The sequence below is a fragment of the Hemibagrus wyckioides genome, linkage group LG10 (genome assembly GCF_019097595.1).
Source record: "Hemibagrus wyckioides isolate EC202008001 linkage group LG10, SWU_Hwy_1.0, whole genome shotgun sequence".
Lineage (NCBI taxonomy): Eukaryota > Metazoa > Chordata > Actinopteri > Siluriformes > Bagridae > Hemibagrus > Hemibagrus wyckioides.
Window position 1 is genome coordinate 3,872,154 of NC_080719.1, and position 11,964 is coordinate 3,884,117.

At 42.5% G+C, this 11,964-nt stretch overlaps 1 protein-coding gene across 2 annotated transcripts in view; it reads right to left on the bottom strand.

The window, feature by feature from the left end:
• Positions 1–10,818, bottom strand: part of mrvi1 (murine retrovirus integration site 1 homolog) — a 54,531-nt gene extending 43,713 nt beyond the window's left edge. Inside the window, exons 1-13 of one of the 2 annotated variants that reach the window (XM_058400559.1) lie at positions 10,673–10,818; positions 9,975–10,157; positions 9,472–9,579; positions 8,956–9,136; positions 8,731–8,789; positions 7,246–7,306; positions 6,564–6,722; positions 6,345–6,462; positions 4,894–4,944; positions 4,723–4,800; positions 4,259–4,315; positions 2,880–2,939; positions 2,732–2,787 (exon numbers count right to left, since the gene is read on the bottom strand). In XM_058400559.1, the coding sequence (XP_058256542.1) occupies positions 2,732–2,787; positions 2,880–2,939; positions 4,259–4,315; positions 4,723–4,800; positions 4,894–4,944; positions 6,345–6,462; positions 6,564–6,722; positions 7,246–7,306; positions 8,731–8,789; positions 8,956–9,136; positions 9,472–9,579; positions 9,975–10,152 (1,166 nt within the window). In that variant the 5' untranslated portion in view covers positions 10,153–10,157; positions 10,673–10,818. Of the gene's footprint in view, positions 1–2,731; positions 2,788–2,879; positions 2,940–4,258; positions 4,316–4,722; positions 4,801–4,893; positions 4,945–6,344; positions 6,463–6,563; positions 6,723–7,245; positions 7,307–8,730; positions 8,790–8,955; positions 9,137–9,471; positions 9,580–9,974; positions 10,158–10,672 lie in introns of those variants that run through there. The other variant, XM_058400558.1, reaches the window with a different exon arrangement.
• Positions 10,819–11,964: the final 1,146 nt, after the last annotated feature.

An 11,964-nucleotide genomic window follows, 5' to 3' on the forward strand; every position in this document is an offset into this window, starting at 1 on the left:
CTTTGTGATGTATCAAGAGCCACGGTATCCAGGGTAATGTCAGCATACCACCAAGAAGGACGTACCACATCCAACAGGAGTAACTGTGGACGCAAGAGGAAGCTGTCTGAAATGGAAGTCCGGGTGCTAACCCGGATTGTATCCAAAAAACATAAAACCACAGCTGCCCAACTCACTGCAGAATTAAATGTGCACCTCAACCAAAACTGACAAGGGTCAATGCACATGGCCGGGCTGCTATAGCCAAACCTTTGGTCACTCGTGCCAATGCCAAACGTCGGTTTCAATGGTGCCAGCAGTGAAAGTTTTGGGCTGTGGACAATGTGAAACATGTATTGTTCTCTGATGAGTCCACCTTCACTGTCTTTCCCACATCCGGGAGAGTTACGGTGTGGAGAAGCCCCAAAGAAGCGTACCACCCAGACTGTTGCATGCCCAGAGTGAAGCATGGGGGTGGATCAGTGATGGTTTGGGCTGCAATATCATGGCATTCCCTAGGCCCAATACTTGTCCTAGATGGGCGCGTCACTGCCAAGGACTACCGAACCATTCTGGAGGACCATGTGCACCCAATGGTTCAAACATTGTATCCTGAAGGCGGTGCTGTGTATCAGGATGATAATGCACCAATACACACAGCAAGACTGGTGACAGAGTGGTTTGATGAACATGAAAGTGAAGTTGAACATCTCCCATGGCCTGCACAGTCACCAGATCTAAATATTATTGAGCCACTTTGGGGTTTTTTGGAGGAGCGAGTCAGGAAACATTTTCCTCCACCAGCATCATGCAGTGACCTGGCCACTATTCTGCAAGAAGAATGGCTCAAAATCCCTCTGGCCACTGTGCAGTATTGGTCATTCCCAAGACGAATTGATGCTGTATTGGCCGCAAAAGGAGGCTCTACACCATACTAATGAATTATTGTGGTCTAAAACCAGGCGTTTCAGTTTCATTGTTCAACCCCTGTATATGTATATACACTATATTGCCAAAAGTATTCGCTCACCCATCCAAATAATCAGGTGTTCCAATCACTTCCATGGCCACAGGTATATAAAATCAAGCACCTAGGCATGCAGACTGTTTTTACAAACATTTGTGAAAGACTGGGTCGCTCTCAGGAGCTCAGTGAATTCCAGTGTGGAACTGTGATAGGATGCCACCTGTGCAACAAATCCAGTCGTGAAATTTCCTCGCTCCTAAATATTCCACAGTCAACTGTCAGCTGTATTATAAGAACGTGGAAGTGTTTGGGAACGACAGCAACTCAGCCACGAAGTGGTAGGCCACGTAAACTGACGGAGCGGGGTCAGCGGATGCTGAGGCGCATAGTGCGAAGAGGTCGCCAACTTTCTGCAGTCAATCGCTACAGACCTCCAAACTTCATGTGGCCTTCAGATTAGCTCAAGAACAGTGCGCAGAGAGCTTCATGGAATGGGTTTCCATGGCCGAGCAGCTGCATCCAAGCCATACATCACCAAGTGCAATGCAAAGCGTCGGATGCAGTGGTGTAAAGCACGCCGCCACTGGACTCTAGAGCAGTGGAGACGCGTTCTCTGGAGTGACGAATCGCGCTTCTCCATCTGGCAATCTGATGGACGAGTCTGGGTTTGACGGTTGCCAGGAGAACGGTACTTGTCTGACTGCATTGTGCCAAGTGTAAAGTTTGGTGGAGGGGGATTATGGTGTGGGGTTGTTTTTCAGGAGCTGGGCTTGGCCCCTTAGTTCCAGTGAAAGGAACTCTGAATGCTTCAGCATACCAAGACATTTTGGACAATTCCATGCTCCCAACTTTGTGGGAACAGTTTGGAGCTGGCCCCTTCCTCTTCCAACATGACTGTGCACCAGTGCACAAAGCAAGGTCCATAAAGACATGGATGACAGAGTCTGGTGTGGATGAACTTGACTGGCCTGCACAGAGTCCTGACCTCAACCCGATAGAACACCTTTGGGATGAATTAGAGCAGAGACTGAGAGCCAGGCCTTCTCGTCCAACATCAGTGTGTGACCTCACAAATGCGCTTCTGGAAGAATGGTCAAAAATTCCCATAAACACACTCCTAAACCTTGTGGACAGCCTTCCCAGAAGAGTTGAAGCTGTTATAGCTGCAAAGGGTGGACCGACGTCATATTGATGAACCCTATGGATTAGGAATGGGATGTCACTTAAGTTCATATGCGAGTCAAGGCAGGTGAGCGAATACTTTTGGCAATATAGTGTATATATATACACATACATACATTATGTATATATATATATATATATATATATATTAGAGAGAGAGAGAGATTTTTTATTATAGTCTTATGTATATTTTTGTAACAATTACACTTTCAAAGTCAATCACACAAAACATACAGAAGAAAGACATGAGAGAACTTCATTTTCTTCTTCCCGTGATCTACAGGAAATTCTGTTCATGTGACTTCCTGTTGAACATGTGACTTACGGAATATTCCAGGGTGAATATGTACAGGTAACAGGTTTGGGTGAAGAAACAAAGTATTTTAACTATTAATGTTTTCTGCTTTATTCTAAAATCAAAGCAGTTTTAATTCATTCATTTATCTGCAACATGAATGTATGGAGCTGTGAAGGAAACATTACCTGCATTTACAATGACTTTAAAACCTTACATATGTACATATTAACTATAGTAAATGTAGTATCAGTGGGACATACAGTACCGCAGTCACACATCAGAGCAGGCGGATTGCTGGGATTTACCTGAGAAGTGCTTGCTGTGAGTGCTCCTGTAATCTCACCAGATCACACTGCAGACCCTGAAAGACGACAAAAATACAATACAAACTGTTCCATTTAAGTACAAAAGGTCATTTCAATCATATTCTCAACCGAATACTGAATTCAGTACGTCGATGATTCTGTGGTAGTCCAGAAAAGTCTCTTTTAGCTTCTGCAGTGTGATGTTTTTCTGAAAATATAATACACATACACACACACACACACACACACGGTTAGTGAACACGATGACACAAAAACACACTGTTACACAAAAAACTATGCATTTAATGTAATGCATAAAAAATAATTATGTAGAATCCTGGGAACTTTCAGTGAAATTAGTGATTCCAGACTATTGAGCCTTCTCTTATTTATCTATCAAGAATTTTTCAAACATTGAAATAACTTTAATAAAATTCTCACTACCTTGGATACATTAATAATTTATTTACATTTATATATCAGAATTAATTCCTGTAGATCAAGGAAAGAAACGTTCCCTCATTTTAATTTTTTTTTTATTTATTTGATAGACTTTATATATTAATATTGACAAAAATTAACTTTATCAAGAGAATACAAGTTTAAATTCAGACGTCTAAACAAGCTATACAGAGGAATGAGAAAAACCCACTTGACTTGAAATAGGCTCCCTCCCTCGCTCTCTCTACCCCCAAGTCTCTCCCTGCCTCTCTACCCCTTCCCTCTCTACCCCTTCCCTTTCTCCATCCTCTACCCACTTCTCTGCCCTTCCCTCCTTTATCTTGCTTACCTCTCCCCCTCCCTCCATCTCTCAACCTTCCCTCTCCCCCCTGCTTTCCAAACCCTCTCTCCATCCCTCCCTCTCCCACCTCTCTCCCCCTCCCCTCTCCCTCTTCTCTCCACCTTCTCCCCCTCACTCCATCTGCTCCCTACCCCCCCTCCCAACCCCCACCTCCATCCCTCCATACCACTTCCCTTTCCCTCCTCTCTACACCTCCCCTTCTCTCCATCTCTCTACCTGCTCACCTCCCCACCTCTTCCTCCCTCTCTTCTCCTCCCTTGCCACCTCTCCCTCCCCTTCACTTCTCCTCTCTCCCAACCTTTACCTCCAACCCTCCCCTCTAGCCCTCCCCCTTTCCCTCCTCTCTCCACCTCCCCTTTTCCCCCTCTCTTCATCTCTCTCTACCTGCTCACCTCTCCCTCCGCCTTGCTTCCCTTTCTCCCTCACCTGACCCCCCCATCTCTCTACCACTCCCCTCTCCATCTCTCTCTACCCGCTCTCTACCCCACCTCTCCCTCCCTCTCTTCTCCTCCCTCCCCACCTCTCCCCCTCCCTCTCCTGAACCCCACCTCTCCCCCTCCCAGTCTCTCTACCACTCCCCTTTCCCTCCTCTCTCCACCTCTCCTTCTCCCCCTCTCTCCATCTCCTTCTACCTGCTCACCTCCCCACCTCTCTGTCCCCCTCACTCCCCTTTCTCCCTCCCTCGACCCCTCCCTCATCTACTCCCCTCTCCCCCATCCACTCACCTTGGTGTTTTCCCTTTCTTTCATTGCCAGTAACACTCGCAGTTCCTCCAGTTCCTCCTACAAACAGTACAGAGATCCATTAAATAGCGATAAAGCGAACATTAATTACAGAATAAATAGCACTGCTGTTATGTGAAGAAATAACACCGTGAGGATGCTGAGCTTCTCTTAAGGTGATGATTTTGAAGACAAAGCAGAATGAAACCGCAAAACACATTTTTTTCTTTCATACGTTAAACGTCAACGTTCACACGTTTTTCTCCGTTAAATTTACTCCAAATTATTAGCCTTAGCTTACATGGAGCATCTACCATACCTAGAAAATGAACTGTTACTATAGAAACGATAATGTATTAAAGCTAGCTCATTCATATAAACCTGCACCACAGTCAGAGCTGCTTTAAAAAGTAAATTAATAAATAAAAATCAACACTTTTTGAAGAAACAGCTGAAGGAGTTCTCACCCTGATGTCCGTGTTGGCTCTTTTCAGTTTGTTGAGCCGATCCTCTGCACTGTTCCTCTCCAGCAGAAGTTTTTCATTCTGAGGGGGAAAAAACAAAAAACATTAACATCTCACACAAATCACAATTCTCTCTTTAAACGGTTTCCTGATTTCATAAACAAGACAGCGTACCATCTCTTCCATGACTTTGATATGAGCCTTCAGGTGTTCAATCTCCTTCATCTGAAAGAGGCAAAATCATTACAGCGTAGCCAAACAGAAATCTCAAACTTTACTCTTTCAATCATTTTTATTTTATGCTCACTAAACTTTGTATTTCAAAAAAGAAAGTAGTTTTGCCTGATTCTGTAGCAGTAGCTAGCAATAAATAGCAATGCAGCCAGCTCATTTTTATTAGCAGCTCTTGTAGCTAGCTAGGAGCAGCAATGCAACTAGCTTAAGTGTATTTTTAGTAACATGGAAATATTTTTAAAATAATTTAGCTTTTCCAGTAACTACTGGAGCTACTGCTTAAATCAAGTAGCCGTGTAGCTCGAGCATAGCTACCGGAGTGAGCTACTTTTTTTCTTATTAGCTTGTGGTGTAGTTAGCAACTCTATCCATGCGCTGTAGCTTAGCGTATTAGCTTGTAGCTTGGCAGTTTCAGCTGAAATGGTTTCTTCTTACTGTTGACTGATTTAAATACAAATCAGTACAAAAAAACATTCCCTCAGAAAGTATAAATTACAGAGACCTGGATCATTTTATGAGGTTGAGAAAATTCCTGGTGAACAAAAAGTTAATTAATTCATCTTAAATCATGGATCAGATTGTCGTTGTTTGTGGTATTATTTTATTTGGATGCTTAAAATTAATCCAAATAGACAATGATACTGAAATTCCACTCATATCAACCAGTGCCAAAATTGCACTAGCAGTTAGCTAGCTACTTTATCCACTTTAGAGTGATCTTATCTCTTCTTCTTCTTCGTCGTCGTCTTCTTTCGGCTTTTCCCTTCAGGGGTCTCCACAGTGAATCATCTCTCTCCACCTATCCCTATCTTCTGCATCCTCAACACTTGCACTCACTAGCTTCATATCCTCATTTATTACATCCATATACCTCCTCTTTGGCCTTCCTCTTTGCCTCCTGCCTGGCAGCGCCATGTATCCACCTTCCTTCTCTCCATCATATCAGCCAGCTCTCTACCTTTCCCTGTCATAGTACCAACATTCAGAGATCCTATTCTCAGTCCTACACTCTTACCTTTCCTCTTCTCTGTCAATGCACTCACCTCCCTCCTCTACTTCTTTGACCAACAGTAGCCCAATATCCACATGTAGGTCAACGGTGCCAATGGCGGTCGTTGTTAACCCGGGTCTTCACCGATCCGGAATGAAATTCAAGTACTGATGATTCGCGTGATTAAGACGTGACCCTCTCTATTTATCCGGGCTTGGGACCGGCACAGAAGTCACTGTACTGTGACCCCCATTCCTAGATTTTAGAGCAATCTTATCTATTTTAGTCATAAGGTTAAATCTAATTTCTATAGTTATAGAACTGTTTGGTCATTAAGCATTAAAATGGTTATTTGTTCTATACATTTTAACAGTTTATTTGAGTCGGTTGTGTGACAGACCAGTGAATGGCTGTTAGCTTGAGCTCGGCTAGTTTTCTCTTGACTTTCTCTCAGCGCTCGTCTGGCTTCATCCAGCTCCTCAGCCAAAGACCGAGCTCTTCCTGCACACAGCTGGGCACTGAGGATGTTAAACACAGGACAGAGAACAAACACCGAGACGTTTGTTAGCTTTGTAAGGCTGACTCAGGAGAAAAATGATAAAAACACTTGATGTAGCACCTTGCAAGTTTACTACGAAGCTCTGAAACATCCATCATTAGCTGAAGGTTGGTTTCCTCGCACTGAGATACGCTCCTCAGTAGGCTGCTGTTCTGGCCTCTCAGTCTGCGCTGAGCGTGTTTCAGCTCCGCCACCAGGCCCAACAAATCACCCGCATCGCTGAAAAATCATCATCATCATCATCATCATCCAGAATAATAGTAACACACACCATATACACTTTACACCAAAGTGTGTGATTCTGATTGGTCAAAAGATATGGATTTATATATCGTTTCCATAGCAACAGCTCATTCACAGGAGATTAACCTAATGGAAGGAGTCTCCAGTGTCAGAGCTTCTATCTTGAATTTTTACATCCAGGTCAAAATCTTCAGGACATGTACTACATTTTTTTGTCTCATCAAATTCAAGAGACTGTTTATAGCTGCTACGACGGAGGTTATGCTAATGACCATCATCATTAAACATAGCCATAAATGGATAAAAATTAAACATTTTGCTAAAAAATTGCTGTGTTGTATAAGAGGAATAAAACTCCAGAATGTGCCGTTAGTGTTAAACCGCCACCGTCTGGGTGGAACATCGAATAGCACCCCATCACATCGCTGATTGTTTTCCTATAACGGCATGACACACAGGGATTTATTTCTTAGGTGTATGATGTTAGGATTTTACTAACCAGCGATATTCGCTTTGGTCTGTGAAGGTAGTTTCAGCCGGTGAAGGAGAAAACTCAGCTCCTATGAACACAGCAGCATAAACAGAGTTATAGCTGTTTGCAAAATTATTGTGAAAATGAGCAAAAGTTTATGACGTTAAAAAGTTGCATGTCCATTTATCAGTTTGAGTTCGTCGTAAATTATTGGCACCCTTATAAATGAATATTTCGTGAAGCCAGAGCGAGACTAAGATAATCGTTGTGCATAAATAAATAAATAAATAAATAAATAAATATGTTTGGTTAGAAATATGTTTGGTTTGTAAACTTTTTAAAAAAAAAGCCATAGGTTGCTGAACCACCTAGAAGAGGCAACTAGACTAAAATATTTTGGTACATCATCTCTGATTCTGATTCATCAACTACAAAACAACCCCAAAGCTTCAATGATTAATGATACGCCTCCATCTATTTGAGACACTCGGGGCATTCTTTTGTATACAGTCACCTTTTTCACAGCCCTTTGTGTGTGTGTGTTTTTCCATTTGTGATTTTTGATCCCAAGTGTAGCTCCAATGAGGCTTGATGTTTATTTTGGGGCTGCTTTTAGTATAGACTTAATTTTTTTTGACTAATTTAAACAACTTGTAGGTACAGAGATGGTAAGATCGATTCAAACTATGATCTTTGGGGACGTTCTCTTCCATAGAGACTCTGGGGTAACTGGGTCTATAGCTTTTCAAACATCTGCACTATAACCTTCAGTGCACTTAATGGGATTTTTTTTAACTGTTTATGCATTTTCCATATCTGTGTCATGACCACCATCAAGCCTTTTATTTTCACCATAATGATGGATATATATAAATGATTTCTAGGAGGCATTGTGTGTATGTATTTTAAATAATCAGAGTAGTGGTATGGTAAAGGTGTTGGACGACTGATGAGAAAGTTATAAGCTCGGATCCCAGGACCACTAAGCTGCCACGACTGCTAGACCCTTAAACAAGGCCCTTAACCCTCAACTGCTGTTGTAGAAATGAGATAAATGCAAGTTGCTCTTGGGTTCAGTGGTGGTTCAAATGATTGAGGCTCTGGGTTGCTGATCGGTGAGTGACGTTCAAGCCCCACTACTACCAAGCTCCACTGCGGGGCAATTGAGCCAGGCCCTTAACCCTTCCTGCTTCAGGGGTACTGTATCATAGCTGCCCCTGTGCTCTGACCCTAACTTTCTCAGCTGGGATATGCGAAGGAAAGAATTCCACTGTGCTGGAATGTATGTGTGGCGATAATAAAGGCTTCATGCCCTCAGTTCTTCATGAGGGCATCTACCAAATGCTGTAAATGCAATCCGTAATTCCTTGATTTAAAATATTGTTGTATTACACAGAATATATATCATTACCATAAGAAGCAGGTTTAGTAGTTTCTTAAGTACATGTGAGCTGTTGCTCATTCTGTTGAAGGGTGCCAATAATTTTGACTGCTTTTGTTTACAAGACTCACCATTCGCAGTCGCTTTGCAGGAGTCTGATCCTGATGCTTGGTAGCTGTCGTCAAATAATCTACAAGTCAATGGTAACACTTTTCTTAAACGTATGATAAAAGTAACAATGATCCAAACTGTAACTGTTACTTGTTCTATAAATTGATGAAATAATTATATTTATTGTTTGGAGCAAAAAGAAGCCATACAGAGGTATCGATAACGTAGAGATACATGCGTCTCACCCGTCCTGACTGCACCGAGCGATCCACTTCCTCATAGTGGTGTGAAACACCTCTCTGTCCACAGGCGGATCTCGGTCCTCTGGGTCCAACATGTGCTTCAGGACAATCAGCTTGTCCTGTGCACCACTGTGTCCAGTCATGGCCTGCAGAAACTGCACTACAGTGGAGGCCAGGACTTCTCCTGTCGAGAGATAAGGTTCAGTCTCTAAAATCATCAGTGTGTTGGTGTGTTGTGTTAATCTTGACTTTCTGTATGTTGCAACTGGATGATTGAATTGTCTCCGGGATTAATCAATCATCCATCAATCAATTATCCATCAATCCAATCATCCATCCATCCATCTATCCGTCAGTCATTCATCCATCCGTCAATCATCCGTCCATCCGTCAATCATCCGTCCATCAATCCCTCAATCCATCCATCCATCCCTCAATCCTCCATCCATCAATCTCCACTGATCATCCATCCATTCCTCAATTCTCCATCCATCCATGGAGGAAAAGAAGAGAGTTTACCTCGTCCTGCAGCATCGCACGCCTCGAACGTAATGTTCAGAAGCTCTTCTTCTGAAAACCCGTTTGTGTCAAGGTGCTCGCGTAAATACCTGTCGCAGAGTCTGAAGTCTAAAAGAAAATATTCAAGATTTTTATTTGTCATATACACAGAAATAAAAACCCAACCACTCCTTCTAGACTGTGCATATAAATAAACTGCATTTAGCTTTAAAAAAGAATGAATAGTAATAAGAAGAGGTGTGTAAGATGGACATGTCTGTATCGTGGAGTCTGATGGAAGAAGCTCCTCCTGAGCCTCTCAGTTTTAGCCGTCAGACTCTGTTTGCATATAAATATTTATAATAAAAAAAAAAGATTCACTTCAAATCCTATAAAGTCCAGAGTCTCATTTTGGCCTAGAGAGAGTGATGCAGCGGCACTTTAATCCTGTAATCTATCCAGCGTTCTCTTACCACAAATTTAATGCACAGAATGAATCCATTTAAACGTCAATAAAAACCTACTCTCATTGTCGGAGTGCAGCTGGGAAAGTTCAGCCGAAGAAGTTCCAGAGTCTACGGACAAATTCAAAGCGCTGTATCCTTGACATTCTCCATCCTGCTGAGACTCATCGTTTTCGGGTTGCTGATAGGCTGAAATCTCAGGAACGCTCCAGCCTGCGTTCCTGTTCCCTGAAGCCATGAGCGCTGAGGAAATCATAAACACACGCTGTAGCACTAGAACAAATAAATCCACTTTGACAAGTCTCCATGAAATGGAAAGGGGATTGCATTTTAATTAAATACCAAAAAAAAGGGATCATTTCAATTCCACCGTGAGCTTTTTTTCATACTCTCAAGCATCATTGAAATGGAAATGAGGCTTCAAGAAAGCCCAAGGCAAAAGGCAGAACTTTGGTATGCTTTATTTTCTACAGAAGATTTGAACATGAAGAAAGAGAAAACACATGCTATGAACCATGTTGTGTTTTCTCTCTTAATAAAACCCCAAATGTATCAGAGGAAGGTCTTGCTAATTAAGTGATGAGTTGAATCAGGTGTCTTCAATGAAGAAGGGTGAAACTTCCTGCATCAGCATGGCCCTGAAGTCTTCTACACCTTTTCAAAACACCTCTAAAAGAAATCCCCAAAAGCAATGCATACAGACATGACACTGAAATCCTGGATGTACAGGAATATATAACATCTATACACACACATACCTTTTAGTGGATCATTATCCCTTTGAAAACTTCCATGCTAGCAAATTCACTGCACTCTTTCCAGTCACCAGAGAAGAATATTTCAGCTCTGTCCCATCCTGAATGATCGTGAAGGCCGAGCACAAGCAGCATGCTGTCTGTGCTGTTTAAAATGGAAAGCTGATCTGGAAAGACGCTTTGCATGTCCTCATCTCGGCACACACATCAAGTCCAGCTGACATGACCACCCTCCTCCTCCTCCACCACCACCACTACCATCACCACCTTCACCTCCCCTCCATCCTCCAGTTCACTAACCCCCCCCCCCCCCCACTCCCCACCGCATGCAGAATCATAACGGTACACAATGCCGTAACGCACCATTGTAAGCAACACAACTGTGGTTTTCCATATCAAATGATTCCGCTCGGACGGCGCCGGACAGTATTCAGGCTCCCAATCAGGGCTCAAAGGCAGAAATCAACCTCGATGAATACTGATGATGTGCGAGATGAGTGATGGCTGGTTCTGATATTATACATGTGTGTTGCTAATATTTAAGGCAATCAAATCTAGAAGATAACATCGACTTATTCAACAGTTGGAGTCAGGTGGGGTTTGTGCTTGATTGGAACGGACACTTTGCAGAGGATAAGATCAGACATTCCTGATATATTGTCTTATATACTTATCTATCCAATCAACATGACAGAAATGAAACCCTTATATTGATATCATTGAAGGATAGGCTGATATCATTGGGGATATGGTAGCTAATTGGAAGGTTGTGGATAAGGGAAATGCCACCCAAGCCTGGTTGGATCTTGATTTGGTAATGTCTGTATCAGTTTCCACCATGTTCTCTGTCTTCCCCCTACTGTCCAATAACATCAGTAGGTGGATGAGCTATGATAAATTGCTCCTAGGTGTGAATGTGTGTATGCATGGCTTCCTGGGTTAATGGGTGCATTTCTGCTGTGCAAACAATATTCCCAGGCTTTGGATCCAACACCAGCACCACCAGGATAAATGAGGTAAAGATTATGGGATGATGACCATAATACTATGGATTGTATATAGGATAATACCAGGTACAACACTGTGGTAGAAAATGTGATATGGTGTATGAACATCCTCCCATTTAAATAGTTTGATCTCATTTATTCGGTCATCTTCAGTAAGAGCCTTATCCTGGTCAGCATGATGGTGGACAGGTGAGAGATGAACATATAAGCTTGTGCAAATGAGCAATGATATGAGACTCTGATTGGCACACACACATTTACACACTCATTTACATTTACTCTGGAAAG